The 23,766-nt window shown below is 46.2% G+C and overlaps 1 protein-coding gene across 1 annotated transcript in view; it reads right to left on the bottom strand.

The window, feature by feature from the left end:
• Positions 1-12,663: 12,663 nt before the first annotated feature.
• PTGIS (prostaglandin I2 synthase) overlaps positions 12,664-23,766 on the bottom strand; it is a 34,461-nt gene continuing 23,358 nt past the window's right edge. The window contains exons 7-10 of the mRNA XM_006098003.3: positions 23,233-23,401; positions 22,045-22,226; positions 21,463-21,614; positions 12,664-13,718 (exon numbers count right to left, since the gene is read on the bottom strand). Coding sequence (XP_006098065.1) covers positions 13,574-13,718; positions 21,463-21,614; positions 22,045-22,226; positions 23,233-23,401 — 648 coding nt within the window. The 3' untranslated portion in view covers positions 12,664-13,573. The remainder of the gene's footprint in view (positions 13,719-21,462; positions 21,615-22,044; positions 22,227-23,232; positions 23,402-23,766) is intronic.

The following is a 23,766-nucleotide window of genomic DNA, read 5'->3' as shown; positions in this document are numbered from 1 at the left end:
TTCTCCAGTCCTGAATGTCGATAGTGCCAAGGTTGAGAAACCTTGGTTTAATTTAACAGAAGGCAAAGGTATGTCCTGCTCTGGAAATGCTATTCTTTCAACCAATAGTGAACACCTACTATGTGCCAAGCACTACTCTAGACACTGGGCATACAGTGAAAATAAAAACGGCAGTTCCTATGACACATGGACTTACATTCTGGTGGGGAATACAGTTAATAAATAATGGAATAAATAAACCAATCATTCAGATTCTGATAAATGCCATGAAGAAAGTAAACAGAGGAAGTGGTGGGGAATACAGTTAATAAATAATGGAATAAATAAACCAATCATTCAGATTCTGATAAATGCCATGAAGAAAGTAAACAGAGGAAGTGATAGAGCAGTGGTTCTCAACCTGTGGGTCGCGACCCCTTTGGGGGTCAAAAGACCCTTTCACAGGGGTCGCCTAAGACTATCGGAAAACACATATGTAATTACATATTGTTTTTGTGATTAATCACTATGCTTTAATTATGTTCAATTTGTAACAATGAAATTGGGGGTCACCACAACATGAGGAACTGTATTAAAGGGTCGCGGCATTAGGAAGGTTGAGAACCACTGAGATAGAGCATGCCTGAGACAAGTGTCAGCAACTTTAGATAGGGTAATCGGGCAGGGAAGGCTGCCTCGAGGAGGTGATACATCTCAGCTGAGAACCTTAGGGCAGAGAGAAGACAACTGTGTGAAGTTCTGAGGAAGGGGATACAGACAAGGAAGCCAGAAAGAGCAAAAGCTCTAAGGCGGAAAAGAGCTTGGGAAGGTATGTTAGAGGGTGGACAGGACCAAACCATGTAGAGCTTCATTGGGATTTTATACATAAGGTGAAGGAATGAGTTTGAGCTTAGAAAGCACAATGGGAAGTCAGAATAATGTTTTAAGCAGAAAAGTCCCATCTGCTGATCTCTGTCTTGAAGTGATTCTTCTAGCTGCTGTGGGCATTAAGGAGTGTTGGGGGACAAAAGCTGGTAGCAGGAAGACCTAGCATGAGGTTTCTGCAATTGCCTAGGCTAGAGGTAATAGGGCTTGGACTGGGATGATGGTGGTGAGGATGGCTGGGCAATTTCACAGCCACAGGGCTCTGACAGGGGAGATTCCTCAGTAAAGGCTAGGGCTAGGTATTCGATGTCATTCAGATTCTTCCCACTGGGTGGCCTGATTCCTGCAAAGTCTGGCTCCAGATTCAGATAAAGAACATCTGGATGCACCTGGAAGTGCAGACAATGGGAACGGCTCTTTCACTTTCCAGCAAACAGCTCTATTGCTACAACCTGTCCATTCATTTACTTAACAAGGATTCAGAGCAAACTTACTCAGGACTTAGTGGCTCAGAAAGCAAGCATTCTGATGTCATTACTTACATGCAGAATGACCTTGGGCAAGTGATCTAATCTTCCTGGGCCTCAATTTTTCTCTCTGTAAAATGTGGATGGGAATAAAGAGAGTCCCTGCCTTATAGAGTTATTATGAGGAATTTATAGAAAGCATTTACTCATTGCTAGCTCTTAACTGATAAATTGTAGGTTACCCAAGGGCAGGAGCTGGTCTGTCTTGCTCATCTCAAGTAACAGAATACTTAACTAATTGGGGCTTAAAGAATAAAGATATTTAGTTATTTCACATTAAGATTTCAGAGAAGGGTGGTATGAGAGTTGATTTAGCAGCTCTGTTATTAAGGACCCAAATCCCTTCCACCTTTTGCTCTGTCTTCTACAATAAATTGTATCCCCGGCTCATTATCTCAGTCACAACATGGCTGCCACAACTCCTTGCATTAATCTCTGTAAAACTGTATTCAAAGGCAAAAAGAACAAGATGGCCAAGGTGGCCGAAACTAATTTTCCTGTCATGCTTCTCTTTTTTTTTATAATCTCTCCACTCACTACCAAATTTCCTACCATGGGTCACATGGCCACTCCTAGACCAATCACTGACAAAAGGAACAGGATTCACCCTGCTACATTCATTACTGCCCTTACAAAACTGAAGTTTGTTTAACCAGAAAGAAGTGAAGATTGAAGTTGAGTAGGCAACCAACAGTGTCTGCCACACTGTTATTATAGTGCCCGACATAATGCCCGGTACGGAGTAACTGCTCAATAAATATTTGTTGAATGAATAAGTAAGTCCTCTTACATGAGAGCATATAAGAAACTTATGAATAAGACATATCTCTGACCTCAGGAATATCTGATCCTATTGGTGGGGGTGGTGACAAGTTATATAGAAATAAAATTGGCAAAAAGCTCTCTTATTTCCCTCACCCTGCCTCCAAGTCCTTAATGAGGAGACCGCTGAGATGGTTCACAGCCTCAAGTCAGCTAAACTGATGTTTGTGTATCTTTAAAAGAAAAAGAGAGAAAGAAAGGAAGGAAGAAAGGAAGAAAGAAAGAAAGAAAGAAGGAAGGAAGGAAGGAAGGAAGGAAGGAAGGAAGGAAGGAAGGAAGGAAGGGGGAAATGGCTAGTGTGTAAGCAGTGTTCCAGTCCTCTGGGCAATCCTGTATGCCAGATAGCAGAGGTCATGAGCTGATTATTTGCGGACTTCTGTTGTTTGGTCATCATGATATATATATATATTTTTTTAATTTTGAGCCAAGATTTAACTATCAGAGGAGTTAACATAAAAATCTGGATTTCTGGCTTCTCTTAAAAAATTGGAGGAACTAATTAACACTGGGACCGCATTCCTGTGTGACATGGAAATTGACTGCTACAGAGTGGTGACTGCCCTTGAGCCACAGCTGCCCCCTGTAGGCAGGATGTGAACTGCAGTTTGCTGCAGTCTCTACCTCTTCCTAATGTTTCTCATTCAGGGCACTTTACTCATTTATGTTACTTGCTGGTCTTGGTATACATTTAAGTCTGTGCTCCTTGCATACAAAAACCAAAGAAGTCCAGAGATTTTCTTGCCTCTCTCTGGTTCCTCAAGCTCTGCACAGTGTCTAATTTAGAGTTTTTATTTTCTAAATGAAGACTATAAGTTAGCCCTAGCCAGTTTGGCTCAGTGGATTGAGTGTTGGCCTGCGGACTGAAGGGTCCTGGATTTGATTCCAGACAAGGGCATGTACCTCAGTTGCAGGCTTGATCCCGGCCCCGACGGGGTGTGTGTGAGATGCAACCAATCGATGTGTCTCTCTCACATCAATGTTTGTGTCTCTCCCCCTGCCTTCCATTCTCTCTAAAAGTCATTGGAAAAATATCCTTGGGTTGGATTAACAACAACAAGATTATAAGTAATTTAATAGCAACCAGTATTCATTTTTTAAAATTTTCTGTCATCATAACTGGAGAGACTACCTAGGAATACAGCCAATATGGGGGAAAGCAAAGCCCAGAGATTGAGACAATGTCACTAGAGCTTTTGGATCCAGACATACCTGACGGTGATCCCCTCTGGATTTTCCAGGCGTGTGAGCTAGTAAAAACCCCTTTTACCTAAGCCTTATTGGGCTACAATTTTGTCATTTATGTCCCAAAGAGCACAACTAATACAATTTTCTCTCTACGAACCAGAAGTATAGCATCTCCTTATAATGTGCTTATAAGAAATAAGGCAAACACACACACACACACACACACACACACACACGCACACACACACACGCACACACACACACACGCACACACACACACACGCACACACACACACACACACCACAACTTACAGGAAACAGGGAAAATAAAGTAACAAAACTCAGAGGGTTCTATAGAGAAGGGGTCCTGCAATAAGAGTTCAAGTACAACCATTTCATTTTACAGATGAGAAAACTAAAAAGCGCATCCAGGGGAACAGCATCCCAGCGGTCTACCAGGGAGTGGGCAGCCACCTACCAGCACCAGGTCACAAACCTTCTTCTGCTCAGGCCTCTCGGACTTCCCGCTGAGAAGTGTTGAGACTTTTCTCTGAGGCTGAGAGAGGTCAACTTGGCACCATTCATCCATGTAAATACAAGTGAATCCCCCTCTAATTTGTGCTGGCAAGGGATGTGTCCATTTGAAATCAGATTTTTTCTTGGACTCCATAACTCCAGCCATCACTTATTTATAATCCCACTGAGTGTCCTACTCAGGTTTCTTGGCACTGAGCAAGACTAATTAATCCCCACTTCCTTCTCCATGAACCCCTGGGGGGAAATAATTGCTTTATGAGGGTGGTTATGGGGGTACCCAAAGGCTCAAGGGAAATCGTTGGCATCTCTGAGTGGATGTAATTCAGGACAACTGCTCTTTGTTGTGGCCTTGCCCCAAGTCCCAGCAGCCCCAGGGGTTTTTCCATCAGTTTGGACGCCAGTCTTTTTGCCACATCTCTCTTTTGTCACACCCAATAATAATCATCATAATTGTGGGGGAAATGGTGTTAATGATTGAATCTACCTCCTAGGGTTGCAGGAGGGATGAATGAGATAATGCATGTGACGTACTTAGCACCATACCTAACATCAGTAAGCACACATTAATATAACAGTAGTAGCAATATTAACAAACAGTAATTGCAGCTTACATTGATTGAGCAGTAAGTATATATCAGGCACTGTACTAAATGCTTTGCGTGTTTCTGATGTCACTTAAAATTCTTTCTAATGTTCTTACCCTTGGGCTGAATATTCTAATATAAGGAAGACCTGTTAACTGTTGGATGATACTTGAGTGGTCGGATGTCTGATTTAATGCCTGTTCTATGCTAGCCTGATTGTCTTTATCAAACCCTGGGTTTCCTGGCCCAGGTTTCTGGTAAATAGGCGAGTCTGCTTTTCTGGCCAACCTAAATATGTATCCATCCTTTTCATCTTTTGCTCAGCACCTACCTATAGACCCAACCATCCATTCATCCATCCATATACTCAGCCTCCAAACTATCCAACTACACACCCACCCACTCATCCATTGATCCATGTACTCACCCATTCACTTCTCTTTCTTTTTATTTATTAACATATTCTAACCACTATCCATTTTTCTACCCATTCATTCACCCACCTACTATTTCTCCATCCATCTATCCATCCATACATCATTTGTCTTTCCACCCACCCATCTACCCATTCATCCTTCATCCACCCACCCACCTATATATCCAATCACCTACCCACTTACAGACGCATCCATCCTCCCACACAAATGCATCTGTCTATCTACTCATTCATCCACCTACCCATCATTCATTCATCTCAAATATTCATGCATATATCCACCACTCACTCACCTACCCACCTATCTATCCACCCACCTACCTACTCTTCCACCCACCCTTTTATCTATCCACTTACTTGACCATCTCCACCCATCAATCACCTAACATTTTAGAATTTTTACTACATGTAATATTCTGTGCTAAGCCCTGAAATGGTCTCTTGGGCTCTCTTCCTGGGAGGAAATGGGGTGCCAACAGAGGGTCCCCACAGAGGGAAATAGATAAACCTGCATGTAGTTTGTTGAGCCCTTTTGTGGCCTGGACTTTGCCAAATGTATTAACTTCCAGGGTTAGTGGCCAAACAATGATGAAATGCAGGTGAAGATGGAATGAGGCGCAGGCTTCCAGCAGAGCAATTAGAGGTAAACTAATATGTCTTCCTCACAGAGGAGCTTAGGAACTCCAAGACTCGATGGAAAATTAGCGAGTCAGCAAAAGAAGGAAATCAAAGCCACAGAGATCAAGAGCTAATTAACTGATTCTCCTAGGATGATATTTCATTAAAATCCAGCTCTTCAGTCTTTGGGGACTGATGTCTCTCCTACCTCCTCTCCATCGCCCTTGTCCATCTCTTCCTGATCTCATCTGTTTCCTCTCTGACCTCCCTCCCCCAGTTTTATCCTTCTTCTAATCCAACCTCACCCAGGCTACCAGGATGAACCTTTAACGATACAAGTGTGACTCCTGCTACACTGCAAGAGAGACCATGTGGGGAGGCCACATGGAGAGTGAGAAGCCCTGAAATGACACAGAAAGAGAGAGCAACTCAGCCATCTCAGTGTCCCAGCTGAGCACAGCCTGTTAGTCACCCCTACCAAGGCACCATCTTTGAGGTCAGCCTCCCTGACATCTGACTGCAGCTACCTGAGAGTCACCCCAAGTAAGACCAGAAGAACCATCCAGCTAAATCCCTGCCCACCCACAAAACCATGAGAAATTATATAAAATAATTTCATTTTAAGCCCCTACATTTTGGGGTTGTTTGTTACACAGCTATAGATAACTGATACAGCTTCTTTGCTCATGCTGTTTCCACTGCTTAGAATCCTTCTCTCACCCAACCATAATTTTTCCCATGCAGGGAATTTCTACTCACCTTTCAAAACCCAAATCCAGTGTCACTTTTTCTGCCTCTCCATGGTCTGATTCAGATTCTCTTTCCTCTGGGAAACTCTATTATGAGGCTGACTTAGGATATTCATTTTCCATCTCATCCATTGGTTGTGAATGGCAATATAAATCATTTAAAGCTCACAGAATCTTATGAGAGAGATGTTATTATTATCCATTATCCCTGTCTTACAGGTGGAAAGGCTGGGGCACAAAGAGATGCTCCAAATCATTTTGGTACCAAGTGACTCAGCAGCGATTCAAACCAGGCAGAGCCCAGGCAAACCACCATGGTATATGGCCTCTAATTAGAGTCTAAACAGTAATGGCACTTATTACCCCATTTAACACAGAATCCAGACACAAGTGATTCCAGATCTGTCACAGGAGCAGCTCAAAGATCTTGGGATTCTTGGTTATTTCTCTGAGATTTTCTTATCCTCATGATCACAAGATAGTTGCCATGGCCTCCCTCTCACACGATAATTCCAACATAGGGAGGAAGGATGAACTTCTCCCACATTTCTGAAGCTCCCCACAGACTTCCTGGACCATCTCATTGGTACTGAGTTACATGACCACCATTAGCCCAATCACTGGCAAAAGGTGCCTGGCACCTATAATTGGATTGGCCTCAGGTTTTGATTTGGAGGTGGCCCTATTTCCGCTGAGCTCATGGCTGCCTATATCTGAAGAGTTATTTTAGCAAGGAGGTTGGGAGTTTGGCTCTTGGCCAGGAAATCAGCATTTTCCCCACAGTGGTCAGCATTAAGAACACCTGAAATAAAAGCACACAGAGACTCTGTTTATTGCAAGAATCCACTTTCCCAGGTTTGCAACATGGGTACATTGGCCTTGTCTCTCCCAGGCTACACTGAAGTCCTAGGGGAGGTTCCCAGGGTGAGAGGATAGCACACTGTCTTTGGGGACCAATCTCTCTCCTACCTTGGTCATCACCCTCCTTCCCCGCAGACACACCCCTCTGGATCATGTATCAAGTGGCCATGATTCCCAAACGCCAGTGCATTAAAGGTGTTTGTTCACTGGTCCACCATGGAATGAGAAAAATAAGGACGCTGGAATGAGATTCTTATAAAGCTAAATTGATTCCATTTAAAGGAAAGCTGTTGTTGACTTCCCTACTTAAACTCTCTGATGGCTTCCGGAGGCACTTAAAGACCAGGCTGCCGCCATGGCTGCGGAGCGTGCTCCAGGCACAGCTCTTGTCATATCTCACTCGGCCCGGCCTCCCTGGCAGCCTCATTGTTTCTCAAATACACCAAGCCCTTTGCTTCTTTAGGGCCTCTGCATTTGCTATTTGTTTTCCCTGGAAAGTTCTTGTACCAGTTCTTTACAAGGTTGGCTACTTTTCATTCAAACCTCAGCTCATCTGCCACCTCCTTGGAGAGAGATCTGCCCTGACCATCTCCAAAGCCATGACCATCTCCATCTCCGTGTCACCACCACATTCCACTGTGCTGTTTGCTTGCCTTCAGAGCCCTCTCGGTACCTGACATTGTGTTTTTGTTGACTTGCTTCTGAGATAAGTTGTCTCTTCTGCCTGAAAGTAAAATCTACAAGGTCAGAGACCTCCCTGGACTGTCGCAGTCTCCTTTTTGCCTGTCTCCCTACCTCCTGCCTGCCCCCTTACAACCCACTATTCTCACCTACACAGTGAGAGGGATCCTGCTGGATTCAAGTCAGATCATGTCTCTCCTCTACCCAGAACCCTCCACGGCTCCTAGCCACACTAGCCTCCTTCTAACTGCCTGAGCTCTTCCTAGCTCAGGGCCTTTGCATTTGTTGTTCCATCTTTCTGGAATATTCTTCCCTCACATACCCATATGGTTTGCCCCACTCACTTCCTTCTAGTCTCTGTTCAAAGAACACCTTAGAGAGGCCTGCCCTGCTCACCCTACTTAGAGTTGCAATTCCCCACCCCATTTCCCTCTTTATTCTTCTCTATGGTACTTACCATCAGGGCATACTTATACTTATTACCCAGACTATTGTTGTCTCCCCCAGGAGAATATCACTCCATGAGGATGGATTTTGGGGGGCTGTTTTAGTCACTGCTGGGTCCCCACTGCCTAGAACAATTCCTAGCACATGTGAGGTGCTTAAATATTTACTTTAAAAAATATATAACAATTTTATAAAATTCACCCATTCAAAGTGTACAAGTTAATGGTTTTTAATAAATTCACAGAATTGTGGAACCCTCACCACAGTCTTAGAACACTTCATCATCCCCCAAAAGAAATCCCATACCCATTAGTAGTCTGCTCATCTCCCAGTGCCTGGTACAGTGCCCCTCTGGAAAGACTACATTTCCCAGTCTCCTGTGTAGCAAGAAGTGTCATGTGACTAAGTTCTGGCCAATGGGAAGCAAGCAGATTTTCTCTTCTTTGTTCCTTGCTCATTCTTGCTGTCTGGAATGTGAACAGAAGGGCCAGAGCTCAAGCAGCAATACTGGACCCTAAGGTGAAAACCACTGGTTAACAGATACTGGAGGGACCAGAAGAAAGGGGTCTGGTGAGTGTGGAGGTGCCACACCACCTCTGGTCTCCTGTGTCTGCATGACAGAGAAATGTCTGCTGTATTGAAGGTAATGTTTTAATGTGAAAATGTTGCTGTTACTTGACATGTCTGTCACTCACAGCCAAATCCAATCTCAATAAATGTGTCTCCATGGCCCCCCTCACGATGAGGAAGCTGATGTGAGGGACATTAACCTCGGGACATTATTTTTTACCCAAACATTTGGAAGAAAAACAATGTTCTCTTTTTTATTTTTCTCAAATCTAATTCATTTCACATTTTTTTAAATGCTAGGATTTATATATATATATTTTATTGATTTCAGAGAGGGGGAGAGAAACATCAATGATGCTGCTTCCTGCATGCCCTCTACTGGGGATTGAGCCCGCAAACCCAGCATGTGCTCTTGACGGGAATCCAACCCACGACCCTTCAGTCGGCAGGCCAACACTCTATCCATTGAGCCAAACAGGCTAGGGCCTTTTTTGAAAAAAAAAAAAAATTAAATAAATGCCTACATACACTGACGGGTAAAGAACATCCAGTGAATTTTTGAGATATTTTTTTGCTTTGGGGTTGTGAGCCTCCACCCCAAAGTCCTCTGTGGCTACTCTGTCCTGTGCCACCAGGAGGATCAGTGATGGGAAGATCCTGAGCTCGGTCTCAGGAGGCAGGGAGGCCCGCACGTGAATCTCACATCTACTTTTATTAGTCATGTGATCTTGGGCAAGCCACTTGCCCTCTCCGACCCTCGACTTCTTCCCCTGTACAAAGGGAGGTAATAATACACGCCTGGAGGGTAGCTGGAGGTATGACTTGATTCTAAGGTGCTCTGTACTCCCTTCCTAGAAGCTAACTCTGCCATTCCGGACACAGCTGCCCCTCATTCTGAATCACACTCAGAGGCAGTTTCACAAACAAGGATGGTTTAATATATTTCAGCATGTTTCCATTCAACAGTATTATATGAAAATAGAATTCTTTATTTAAACAGCAAGGCACGAAACACTGTTTATTTAAAAATACACATCAACATCAATGAATCTGGCAAGACACTTGAGCTCTCAACTGAAGAATGGGCAGGTGGGTGTCACCAGCTCAGTGTGCTCGGCCACTGATGGTAGGAGACCCTGGGAGGCACTCAGGCCAGGTGTACTGCACAGGTGACCCTCGTGGTGAGCCGCTTTCTCCCTTCTCTGTCCTTCTCTCCCAGTGATTGTCAGGGAGTAAGTCTTGGGGTGGTGCTGACCTGACTTTAATGCCACTCAAATACTTGCTTGTCTCACTTTGCAGCAGAGAAGTGACAGATCTCAGGTCCTGAGCCTCAGCGACACCAGCATGGAGACCCCCTTCCATCGAATTTATTTTTCACGGTCACTTTCTATTTTTGACAACGAGTGATATATGTTGTCCATTACCGGCAGCAATAAAAAAAAAAGTTACCTTTTCAAACAACTATAAGTTTTAAAAAAATGAGTCTGTTTCAAGGAAAATATCTGGTAAACAACAATATAAAATATAGCCAAAAAAAAAAAATAATGATGATGTTAAGAAACACTTCATTAGGTCAACCTAAGACTGTTTCTAACATATGTCCTGCAATTTTGTGATTCTAAAGCAAGGAATGAAGAAATACAATGACAACTGGGTACCTTCCTAGATAATCTGTAGCCAGGAGCTAACCCACTCATCTCTCGCTCTTCTTTATATTTTTTAAAAGAAAAAGAAAAATAAAGATTAAAACAAGGGAAGGCTTAAATCATTGTCTCCTAAGCTGTACTTCAGTATCTCTGGTACCAGCTGGAGCTGCCTGGTGGGAGATTTGTCTCTTCCTAATGATTGTGGCTTCAAGGAGGTGTACCACCTTTAAAGAAAATTGGCCTTTTTTTAAAAAAAAAAAACATAGGTGAGAATCTAGTCTCAGTGACAAAGCGTCCCTGATTTGGAAGAGGGGAGTCATAAGGGCTTTCCCCCACCAGGGTAGCAGCCTCACAGAGAGATCTTCCTGCTGCTATTTCTGCTGGCCTTCTTCCCTCCCTTCCAAACTAGGATGAGGCAGCTGAGGGTTGCCGTGGAAACCGGCTCCATCCTCCCACAGGAGGCTGCCAGGCCTGATTTCCTGCGGAGTTAAGAAGCAGGCGGCAGCAGGGGTCACCCAGGCATGAAGATGGGTTTCCCTGGGGATATCCTGCCTCTTGCCAATCACAGTATCTGTCTGGGAATCCTGGGGGCGCCTGGAGGCTGAGGGCCAGGGAAGCCCCCAAGCCCCAGTGCTGCTCTAAGAGACTAGCTCCCGACACATTCGGAAATCTCAGGCCCTCTCTTCTCTTTCAGCTAAAGCTAAAGTAACTTAGCTCTGTGTGTGTGTGTGTGTGTGTGTGTGTGTGTGTGTGTGTGTGTGTCTGCATCTCATGAGATGCATCCGGCCATGCATGCCTCTGGCTCTGATGCCAAACAGAACTGTACCTCCATCATCCCCTTGAGCCCAAGGAATGCATTTGCCATTGGGACAGTAAGTCTGTTTGCTGAATTCTACTAGCTTATGAGTTGTGTGGCCCTGGCAGTCACCTCACCTCCCTGAACCTGTTTCCTCATCTATAAAAAGGTGTAACCAGCCCCTCTTTGCAGAGATGATGTGAGAAATAGAAATACGATGTCCACTGTGCCTGTCACAGACATTTAGAGGGTCCTCAATAAACAATCTAATATTAACTATGCTCACCATCATATTAAAGGTTTCTAGGCAATTTTTTCTCTGTGAGCTCCTCTTCCCCCCATCCCCAAACTGATGCAAAGGCAAGTTTTCATCATTGATCTGTTTGTTGGAAGGGTGGTGAACACAGGAAGATGGACCATTGGCCTAAGAACCAGTTAGCAGGTTCCGACCACCTCCTAAAAGATCACTTCTGAGAGTTAGAACAGGGTTCTCAAGCTCGAATGCCTTCATGGGCCAGGAGGTACAGGAATGGAGAAGCAGAAAGAAAAAATTCCACCAAGTAGAAACCCTGGTGAGCCAGAGCACACGTCCTAGAAAAGGGAGGTGGCTGCTTCTCAACCCTGGCCAGTGGTTGCCCTTGGGAATAAGGGCCCAGTGTGCCCAGTTTTTCCAAGTTTTCAAGAGAAGCTGGACGTTTTGAATCAACTCTCCCAAAGATGATATGGAAACAATTTATATATAAAAAACAGGTCTGCAGACTGCATCATGCCCACAGCTGGAGCTTCTGAGCTAGACTGAAGGAAACCAAAGCCTCCTCTGTTTTTGCCTTGCCCAGTCCAAGGAGCCTGGCTGCTTCCTTCCATCAGGACCGTCCTGTGGGGCCTGTGACTTTCTTATTCCCAACTTCAGTCTCAGCATTGAACAAGGCTTGTCCCATCTGGAGCCCATAACTCTAGAACAGCGAGCTCCACTGCTCCAAGCCCAGTGTCTAGAGCAGTGGTTCTCAACCTTCTGGCCCTTTAAATATAGTTCCTCATGTTGTGACCCAACCATAAAATTATTTTTGTTGCTACTTCATAACTGTAATGAATTGTAATGTAAATATCTGATATGCAGGATGGTCTTAGGCGACCCTTGTGAAAGGGTCGTTCGACCGCCAAAGGGGTCGCGACCCACAGGTTGAGAACCACTGGTCTAGAGCAGGGGTGGGCAAACTTTTTGACTCGAGGGCCACAATGGGTTCTTAAACTGGACCGGAGGGCCGGAACAAAAGCATGGATGGAGTGTTTGTGTGAATTAATATAAATTCAAAGTAAACATCATTACATAAAAGGGTATGTTTTTTTTTTTTTTTAGTTTTATTCATTTCAAACGGGCCGGATTCGGCCCGCAGGCCGTAGTTTGCCCACGGCTGGTCTAGAGGGTGCTCACGATCTGAATCGTGGATGCATCAGCTTCGGAAACCCTCCTGCGCTTTCTCAAGAATCTTGTGAATGGAGAGATGAGGGAACCAGAAACAGGTCTAAGGACTCCTTTGGCTTCAGCTAGTTTAAGAATAATTTGGGGCCCTCACCGGTTTGGCTCAATGGATAGAGCGTCGGCCTGCGCACTGAAAGGTCCCAGGTTCGATTCTGGTCAAGGGCATGTACCTTGGTTGCAGGCACATCCCCAGTAGGAGGTGTGTGGGAGGCAGCTGATCGATGTTTCTCTCTCATTGATGTTTCTAACTCTCTATCCCTCTCCCTGCCTCTCTGTAAAAAAAATCAATAAAATATATTTTAAAAAAAGATTTAGCAGATTAAAAAAAAAGAAGAATTTGGGGACCAGCTTATTTCAAGGGGCACACTGCTAGGTCTCAAATGGCCTTTTTAAAGCCAGCATCTGCTTTGAGTGGTTAAGACCTCAACCACACCATTGTCAAGGGCTTGGACAGTGGCCCCTCTGGGAGTTGGAGCACAGCAGTCGGGACTCCTATTCTGCCCTGTTTGCCCTAACTTTTGTGGGTGTCATAAGGTGAGAGGAGCAAGGTGAGCCAGGCGCAGAAAGAGTCTCATTTTGGTCTAAACCTTCCTCTCTCAGCTTCCTTTCTTCCCTCTCCCCCCAACCAGCCTTCCGGTAAAAAGCAGTAAAATGCTGAAGCTGATACTGTTGGGTGTTCGAAGCTGTGCACCCAGGCCAGATGTGGACACAGAAAGTTGGGCGATCCAGGTGCAGGCTGGGTGGGGGCAAGCGTGTGGAGCCCGGTCTGTTCACGGCCGGATGCGGTAACGGATGGGCACATCGTGTTCTGGCTGCATCAGCCCAAAGCCGTACCTGCTGAGGTCAAACTCAGGGATCTCCTCGTTGGGGTTGACCAGCTCCAGGTCAAAGTGCGCCAGCACAAGAAACACGAATCTGCAGAGAGATGGCGTGGAAGGTGTGAAGAAGAGGGAACATGGAGGGCTTGTTCAAAATAAGGCAGGAGAGATTCATAAAGATATATGGATGGCGTATGTAAACACCTGTCCTTGCCACCTCCCACAACCACATCAAAATTACAACTAAAATCCAGAACAACCATCATTCAGAACCACCTGAAATTTGGCTGAATGGAAGTCCTGCAACTAGAGAAGTAAAGAAGAAAGCACATTGAGACTAGTAGGAGGGATGGAGGCTCAGAACAGGCTGGTCCGACACCCACGTGTGGTGATTTTTTAATCAGGAGGGATATCTCTAAGGCGTATGTGGCCTCACCCCATAACAAAGAAACAGAATTTCCGGAGGATGGGGCCCAGAAATCAGGATTTTAAAAAGATTCCCAGGTGATTCTAATGTGTAGCCAAGGTTGAGAACCACTGCTCTAAGGCCTCCCATAAGAAGCAAGGGGTCCCAGCCCCACATCAGACTCTCAGCCCAGGGTTCCGGAGCTAGGAAGAGAAGTCCCCATAACTTCAGGCTATAAAACCAGCAGGGATTGTGGCTGAGTGACACAGAGGCTGTTGGAGTCCCAGCTGTTCCTCTTAAAGGGCCTGCACATGAACTTACAAGGATTTCGCTTCCTCTGAGCTTCAGGTGGTGGCTTTGGGGGAATCCAGAGACATACAGGTGGGGGTTGGGGGGGGGGACTGGACTGTGGCATTGGGGTAGAAACTCAGGGGCAGCTTTCTCCCAGACAGGGGTGCTCACAAGGGTCATTGTTCCTGTGCTGGAACCTCCCCCAACGAAGAGCTGACTGGCAGCCATATCTGAGTTTCTATCAGCATGGCCCATAGTTTGCTCTGCCCTGGTGATTCCCTGAGACCCCATCCCATTTTCACCCCCACCAAGCTGTTTGCAGCAGCTTTTCCATGGCCTGTCCTGGTTCAGGCTTCAGACTTTGCTAAAATCTCTCAAAAAAGTAGCAGCTGGCATCAGTGTGCCCCAAACCTACCAATAAAAGGCCCAAGACCTGGCACTAGCACCAGCCTGCCTTCCTTCACAGATGGGCCTCATCTGGCACTTCCTAGCCCAATACAAGTAGCAGCCATCTGCAGATCTTTCTGCAGCTCCTGCCAGATGGCCGAAAGCAGTGGCTGACTTTGCTCCTCCTGGAAGGCCCCAGAGCCAGTGCACCTGGTGATAGCTTCAGAGCATACCAGACTACAACTCTACCATTGCACACGTGACACACTCGAGGGAAAGAGTCAGTGAGCACCAAAGCCCCACTGAAGCAAGTCCTGCTCCATAGGGATGTCTCCTGCATAGCAGCTCTTCCACTGTAGACACAGCTGGTCCTCACAGCCAACTGGCCTGGAGGTCAATTCTTCCCAGTGATGCCAACAGCAACCAAGGCTCAACTACAAGACTGTGCATACAGCCCACACAGAGGCACGCTTAGAGTGCCCAGCTCAGGTGACTGAGGAGACTGAGCCACTGGGCCTTCAGAACACTCTACCAATTCCAGGAGACATAACAGCTCTACCTAATACACAGAAACAAACCCAGGGAAGCAGCCAAAATGCAGAGACGAAGAAATATGTTACAGATGAAAAAAATGGAAGCAAGCAAACTACTAGATACAGCGTTCAAAACAATGATAAAGTTACACAAGGGTCTTAATGAGAACTTCAAGGGACTTAATGAGAGCTTCAAGAAAATAAATGAGAGCCGAAACCGGTTTGGCTCAGTGGATAGAGTGTCGGCCTGCGGACTGAAGGGTCCCAGGTTCGATTCCGGTCAAGGGCATGTACCTGGGTTGCGGGCACATCCCCAGTAGGAGATGTGCAGGAGGCAGCTGATCGATGTTTCTCTCTCATCGATGTTTCTAACTCTCTATCTCTCTCCCTTTCTCTCTGTAAAAAATCAATTAAATATATTAAAAAAAAAAGAAAATAAATGAGAGCGCAAAGGGACTTAGTGAGACTTTCAAGGATCTTAGTGAGAATGTCAAAGACATGAAAAAGGACCAGTCAGAAATTAAGCATACACTAACTGAAGTAAAGAATAATTTACAGGGATCCAACAGTAGAGCAGAGGATTCCAAGAATCAAATCAACGATTTGGAATATGAGGAAGCAAAAAACACCCAAGTAGAAGAGAGAGGAAAAAAAGAATCCAAAAATATGAATATAGTGTAAGGAGCCTCTGGGACAACTTCAAATGTACCAACATTTGCATTATAGGGGTATCAGAAGGAGATGAGAGAAAGCAAGATATTGAAAACTTATTTGAAGAAACAATGACAGAAAACTTCCCCTACCTGGTGAAAGAAATAGACTACAAGTCCAGGAAGTGCAGAGAATCACAAAAAAAGAGGAACCCAAGAGGTCCACACCAAGACACATCATAATTAAAATGCCAAGGTTTAAAGATAAGAGAGAATCTTAAAAGCAGCAAGAGAAAAGCAGTTAGTTACCTACAAGGGAGCACCCATATGACTGTCAGCTGATTTCTCAACAGAAACTTTGCAGGCCAGAAAGGAGTGGCAAGAAATACTCAAAGTGATGAATAGCAAGGACCTACAACCAAGATTTCTCTACCCAGCAAAGCTATCATTTAGAATTGAAGGTCAGATAAAGAGCTTCACAGACAAGAAAAAGCTAAAGGAGTCCATCACCACCAAACTAATATTACATGAAATGTTGAAGGGAGAAGAAGAAGAAGGAGGAGGAGGAGGAGGAGGAGGAGGAGGAGGAGGAGGAGGAGGAGAAGAAGAAGAAAAAAAGATCAAAATAAACGAACAAGAAATATAATGAACAAAATAAACTGATGAATAAAATAGAATCAGAGGCAGGGAAACATGGAACAAAATGATGAATCTCAGAGGGAAGGGGGGATGAAGGGATGGGAAGAGATTAACCAAAGATCTTATATGTATACTGGAGGCCCCATGCATGAAATTCGTGCAAGGGGCTTGGCCCTTGTAGCCTTGGCCGGCTCTCACAGCCCCTGGCTTTGTCCTTAAGGACATTCGGAAGGTCATTTGGCTATTTGGCCTAATTAGCATATTAGCTCTTTATTATATAGGATAGGCATTACCTATGGACACAGACAATAGGGTGGTGAAGGCCTGGGGTGGGGTGGGAACCAGGTGGAGGAGGGCAATGGGGGGTGAGGGGAAGGAGACATCTGCAATACTCTCAACAATAAAGATTTAAAAAATAAAAAAAGATATATCTACCCCTATGTTCATTGCAGCATTATTCACGGTGACCAAGACGTGGAAACAACCAACAACTGAAGTGTCTTTCAATAGATAATTGGATAAAGAAGATGTGGTACATATGTATATACAATGGAATACTATTCAGCCATCAGAAAAGATAAAATACTGCTATTTGCAACAACATGGGTGGATCTTTAAAATATTATGTTAAGTGAAATAAGTCATACAGAAAGTCAAGAACCATATGATGTCACCTCTATGCGAGATATAAAACTGAAAGCAACGAATGAACAAACATGACAAACAAAAACTCATAGACACAGACAACAGTAGGGCGGTTGCCAGAGGGAAGGAGTTTGGCGGGAGGTAGAAAAGGGTAAAGGGGGCCAAGTACATGGTGACAGAAGAAGACTTGACTTGGAGTGAACACACAATGCAATATACAGATGATGTATCATAGAACTGTACCCCCGAAACCTATATCATTCTATTAACCAATGCCACCCCAATAAATTTAATAAAATTAAAAATAACAAACAAAAAAGGAATAAGGGAGGAGAGCAACGGCCTCCTCCGGAGTCTGCCCCCAACTCTGACTTTGGGAAAAGTGAGAAAAGGAGAGTGAGAGAGCAGGAGCTCCTACATGTGTGCCACCCTGTGGGCATACAGCAGGCGGGCCCATGCACTAGCATGGCTGACAGGCGTGAGCAGAAGTGACCTGTGTGTCAGCTTCACACCAAAGCATTTCAGAGCAGGTGCTGCACTCCAGCTTCCCTTGGGTCTGGAGGTGTGTGGGCCTCGCGTTGAGATGGAAAGAGCTGAGTCTCTGCATGGAGGGGAGGAGACCCCCAAACCCATGGCCCACTTTGTCTGAGTGGGAACTAAGCTTTGTTGTCACAGTCGCTGAGATTGGGGGGTTGGGGGGGTCGTTTGGTTCAGCAGCATAGCCCAGCTTCCTCTGATCAGTATGAACAGCGACTCCTCTGACTCCCCCCACCACACGCTCACCCTCCCTCCCAAACACCTGGAAGTCCTCACCTTCTGCTCTGGTCAAGGCTGCTGCTAAACCACAGGCTGCCTCTGTGAGACCGCACACAGGCACCCCTCCCTCGAGACGCTTAACTGTGTCTGTGGGGAAACTGTCAAAAGGAACAAACTTGCCCTAATCGGTTTGGCTCAGTGGATAGAGCGTCGGCCTGCGGACTCAAGGGTCTAGGGTTCGATTCCGGTCAACGGCATGTACCTTGGTTGCGGGCACATCCCCAGTAGGGAGTGTGCAGGAGGCAGCTGATCGATGTTTCTCTCTCATCGATGTTTCTAACTCTCTATCCCTCTCCCTTCCTCTCTGTAAAAAATCAATAAAATATATATTTAAAAAAAAAAAAGGAACAAACTTTGCAAGAACAAGTACTCTTTACTGCCATCTTCTGGAAAACTCTCCTACTAAGTATACAAACCATGTTTATGATGTCATCAGTGTGCCCATAAATGTGGTGGCAGCCCTGCCTTATGTCAACTGCTTCCTGCCCACCTGCCTTATCTTACTCAGCACCACCCGTGTCAGTAAGGGTCAGCACTGGGTCTTCAGCTCCTCTGTCCCCCCACCATCCCCCCACTGAGACCCAGGTGCCCAAGGTGGACTGAGCGCACGGCAAGGATTCTCTAATCTTAACGATAAGAGGGAAGTCAAGGACAGAGCAAAGTCAACGCTCTGGATGAAAGAGCTGGATACAGAACTTGTCTTTCCTCTTAAGGGTGTGGGGCCCTCGTCAAGTTTCTCGGTTTCCCCATCTGGTCAAAGAAGGTCAAAAAAGTGGGATGTATGAAGTCTGGTCAGTGTGGCTCAGTGGTTGAGCGTCAACCATGAACCAGGAAGTCATGGTTTGATTCCCAACCAGGACACATGCCCGGGTTGTGGGCTCAATCCCTCTGTGCAGGAGGCAGCCGATCAATGATTCTCTCTCATCATTGATGTTTCTAGCTCTCTCTCCCTCTCCCTTCCTCTCTGAAATAATAAAAAGATATATATTTTTAAAGTGGGATGTATCCCTTCCAGCTCTGAAGCTGTAGGATGCTGGAGGGTGAGTTTATATGGGGTGGAGGTCCCGTATCCACACCTGGACTTGGATCCTGGTACCTCCACTCACCAGGTGTGTGACCTGGCAAATGATTTGACCTCAGTGTTAGACCGACACCTCCCTAGCAGGCTGCCATGATGATTAAGTGAGATAAAAATAACAACCACTTAGCTAATTTATTGAAGCACTACACGCCAGACACTGTGCTAAACATTTAGTGTCCTAATATGATCTCTATCTGTCCGAAAGCTTCAGAAGGTAGGAGCTACAGCAGGTCCTGCTATAACACTTGTTTTGAACACCTGACTTTGTTCCGATGTGATTGATATATTAGGGCACGAGTGAAGCTTAATGCAAATTTCACATTAGCTTATGTGCAATTTTATCTGTGAGAAACACAAGGAGAATGCAAAAACCTGCACCCAGCTGAGCTGAGCTGAGCTGAGCAGGAATTCACAAAACACACACACACACACACACACCCCTAAACTCTATCCTCCCTTGACCCCAGCTCACGGTGCGTGCATGTGCGTACGTGCACATGTGTGTGTGTTATGTGCCCCACCATTCATATCAAATGTCCAATTTCAGATACCCCTCCTTCCACGCTTCACAGTAGCTCACAGCTGCCATCCCACCCCTGGTCCACTTCCACAGTGAACTGCAGGTCGTTTTAAGAGTGAAGTGCCGTATTTTCTGTAGCACTGGGGTATTTCTTAGCCATTTAACATGTGTGAACCTCTGCTGCCATTTTCCCTAGGTTCTTATCTTTTTCTCACTATGTCACGGGTGAGGTTTTTGGCCCCATTGTTCCCATAATCCCTGTGGTTTTTAATGCGTGATTTCTCACGGCACAGTGATTTTTGGGAACACTCATGAACAGAACCAGCTGTATTATGATCTCCATTTTACTGCTAGATAAAACGGTGGCAGAGAGGTTAATACCTACCCGGTAACAATACCTACCCGGTAACAATAGTGCGATTAGCAATTACAATAGTAACTAACATTTATTAGGTGCTCACAATGAGCCAGGCAGTGGGTTAAGTGTTTAGAAAGATCTCATTCCTTTGTCCTGACACCTCTGGGATGTAGTATGACCAGTGTAAGAAACATGCCTCTGATTTATCTTCATAGAAAAGAAACAGCATGTGGCCAGGCAGCTGCTGAATTTCCCCGGAGCAAACAGGATGTGGGGGTGGGGAGAGAGGATGAGAGCTGTACACATGGCTGATACACATGTCCTAGGAAGATTCCCCTAGACCAGTGGTCGGCAAACTCATTAGTCAACAGAGCCAAATATCAACAGTACAACGATTGAAATTTCTTTTGAGAGCCAAATTTTTTAAACTTAAACTATATAGGTAGGTACATTGTTATTAACTTAATTAGGGTATTCCTAAGCTTAGGAAGAGCCACACTCAAGGGGCCAAAGAGCCGCATGTGGCTCGCGAGTGTGGCCACGAAGTTTCAGTTGCACTGTACATGTGCGCCCGCACGTGGTATTTTGTGGAAAAGCCACACTCAAGGGGCCGCAGTTTGCCAACCACTGCCCTAGACAAAGGGAGGTGGAGGCGACTAGAGAAGGCCCCAGCCATTTTTAAAAATAACCCAATTGGAGACAGCAAGACCTAGGTGACCTATTAGGAAATAATAGGTGATGAAACAGTACTCAGCCAATGAGGAACCGGAGGAGGGTCTAAGTAAATAGGCTATGTCCTCTGCCCCACCTGTGATCCCGTAAAATGGGCGCCCGCTCTTGAGAGTGTTATTTTAAAGCCTCTCTTTTGCCATGCTTCTGTTTCCCAGTCCGTCACTGAAATTTGGCCAGGTGAGCCATTTCTCACACCAGCATCCCAATGTTATAGTTGAGAAAAATAGGAGCACGGAAGGTCACCCAGCTTACACTGACAACGGGGCTGGACAGAAGGACTGGGTGGGTATCCTAACCCCTGGCCCAATCTGTTTGTGATCTGGGGGCCAAGGCTTTTGGGGTCAAGGGAAGAGAATGAAGAGGCATTAAAATAACCAAAGGGCACGGTGACCCTTGGCCAGTTCCGCCGAGGTTCTGAGCAGCACAGCGGCTGCAGACAGATGGCCACGGTCAGCTGCACAGGATGCCCAGTGTCTGGTGTTCTGGGTGTTTGGTATCTGGGCACTAGGCTCAGAGGGAAGGACCTGTTGCCAGATCTGATTATTTCAAAAGCAATCAGAAAGCTGGCTTTTTACGTGAGTTCTTCTGATTCTTAAAAGTTAGCACATATTCTAAAAACACAAATAAGATTTGTGGGCAAGACACGGCTCATGGATGTCGTTTGAAGCCTCTTCCTTAAACCCTTCTCCTGGCTTAGCTTCTCGGTCTCCGGAGAGGAAGGTGTGTGCCAACCAGATAGAGCAGGAGCCTCCCCTCGCCCAGCCCCCCTGTCCCCAAACTCACTGTTTCATGCTGCTGATGGCGTAACCCCTCCCCAGGCACTGATTGTACCCAGCACCCCAGGGCATGTTGTAATTCTTCAGTCGCTTCCCATCCTTGTAAAAGTCCTTCTTCTCTGATCCATCAGCGTTCAGGAATCGGTTGTACTTAAAAACCTGCGACAGGAAGAAGGTCCATTTCTGACGCCACCCCCATACATGCATGCAGGAAAACAAGCTATGAGCATGCTCATCGCAGGCTTGTTTATAAGAGGAAATAACTGGATACAACATAATGGGCAATTAATGGAAGATTGGTTAAAAAATTATGGCAGCTATTTATTTATATATTTTTATTGATTTCCGAGAGAAAGGGAGAGGGAGAGAGAGAGAGATAGAAACATCAATGATGAGAGAGAATCACTGATTGGCTGCCTCCTGCACGCCCCACACTGGGATCTAACCCACAACCCAGGCATGTGCCCTGACCAGGAATCGAACGGTGACAAGGTCACAGACACAGCAAAAAGCAGAGCGAGGATGCCGCTCAGCTCTGGCTGGTCCCGGAGCCACTTTCTCCCCACCGTCTCTACAATATGGCATTTACCTCTGGGTCTGTGTAGATCTCTGGGTCCTTCTGGGGACTCAGGAATGGGAAGAGGAGGAGGCGGTCGCCGCGTCGCAGGGAGAATTCCCGCCCATCTGCCATGGGGATGGCCGTGTCCGCCACAACCTCTCGGGTGATGAAGGGCGCGGCCGTGAGTCGGAGGGTCTCGCTCAGCACACTCTCTGCACAGGGCAGGTACAAGGAAGAGTCAGCAGCCGTCCTCTACCCATTTAAACGCCACCCCCGAGGACATGCTGTACCATCAAGACATTTACAGAGGAAGGTGAGGAGGTTCAGAAAGGGAGCATGACTTGCCCACAGTGAGGCCGAAAAGGCAAGTTCATGAGGTGTTATTGCTATGGTCCCTCAGAGAGCTTAGACTTGAGGATTTGGGTCTAATCCCAAGAGAGGCAATGAGGGAAGGTGGGGACCAGAGAGATATCAGAGAAGACTAGGGAGAGAGCAGGACCATCAGTATTGGTTGTTTCTGCCTGCCCAGCATACAGTCAGTCCCTTTCTGGAAAGAGTACCCTGGGTTTCCTCTGGGGACCACCCCTCTCCCACTCTCAGGGGTTGGACTGTTGATTCCACTCCTAACTGCTGGGATTGGGCTGTGTGTGGCCAATCAGAGCATATTTCCAACCCTCTGAACCCTATGATTGGTTCAAGATGGGCAGATGACCCAAAGAGAGCCAATGAGACACATCCCTGGGACTTTGGGTAGGAATGCTGCAGAGAGGCACGTGCTCACAGGGCAAGAACACGTCAGCTTGGAGCTTCTGGTGGCCCTCTTGCCAGCCTGAGACTGGAGCCAACCCAGCAGAAAACAAGGCTGAGAGATGGAGAAAGACTGAATCCTGAGGGCATTGTTGGAGCACCTGGATCCACCTGTACCTGAAGCTAAATACTTCTGGACGATTTAGTTTCTTGCCCCAAATAAAGTCCTCTTTGTGCTTCAGCCAGTTTAAGTTAGGTTTCCTGCCATTTGCAACCTAAAACCTCCCACTGAGCCTATGCAAAGCCGAGACTGAGGCATGGAGATGCCAAGTCTAAGAAGACAGGAGGCTCAGGGGGACCTTAGGTCAGAGGACACTGATGGACCCTGGACGATGGGAGCTCATGTGGGGGAGACCCTAGGGGGCCATGATGACCCAGCCTGGGGCTGTCTGAAGGGTCTGGCCATCTCACCGAGCACAGGCATGTTGTCTAAAACCTTCTGTGGGAGGGTGGTCATCTGTGAGACAGGCTGCTCTGCTCGAGAGAGGACATGCTCGAGTTCTTCACGGACGGCAGCCAGGGCCTCGGGATTCTTGAGGAGGAAGAGCAGAAGCCAGAAGGCAGCTGGACCCATGTTCCCCTGCAATGAGAAGAGCCCCTGTTGTACCATCGAGACAGCAAACCTGGGGTGTAAGCTGAAGGGTCTATGCCATGGACACAGCCCTGGTCCAGGGGCAGGGGTTAGGAGGCCTGTGTTCCCATCCCTGCCAAACATCTAGGCATGACCTATGTCTATCTTCAGCCTCAGGACAGGGCCAAGAACTGGACTGTGGTTTGGCATAGCCCAATGGCTACTTCCAGGCTATTTCTGGCATCCCTGACCTTGAGCAAGATCATTGATATGAGGTCACACAGGTGATTTTCATAGCTAATCAGCAAAATAAAAAAAGAAGCATCAATAATAGTAACAAAGTGTGTCAATTAAGATTACTGTTAACATCTGAG

The sequence above is a fragment of the Myotis lucifugus genome, unplaced genomic scaffold, assembly GCF_000147115.1.
Source record: "Myotis lucifugus unplaced genomic scaffold, Myoluc2.0 scaffold_215, whole genome shotgun sequence".
Taxonomy (NCBI): domain Eukaryota; kingdom Metazoa; phylum Chordata; class Mammalia; order Chiroptera; family Vespertilionidae; genus Myotis; species Myotis lucifugus.
This window is presented reverse-complemented; position numbering and strand designations above follow the sequence as displayed.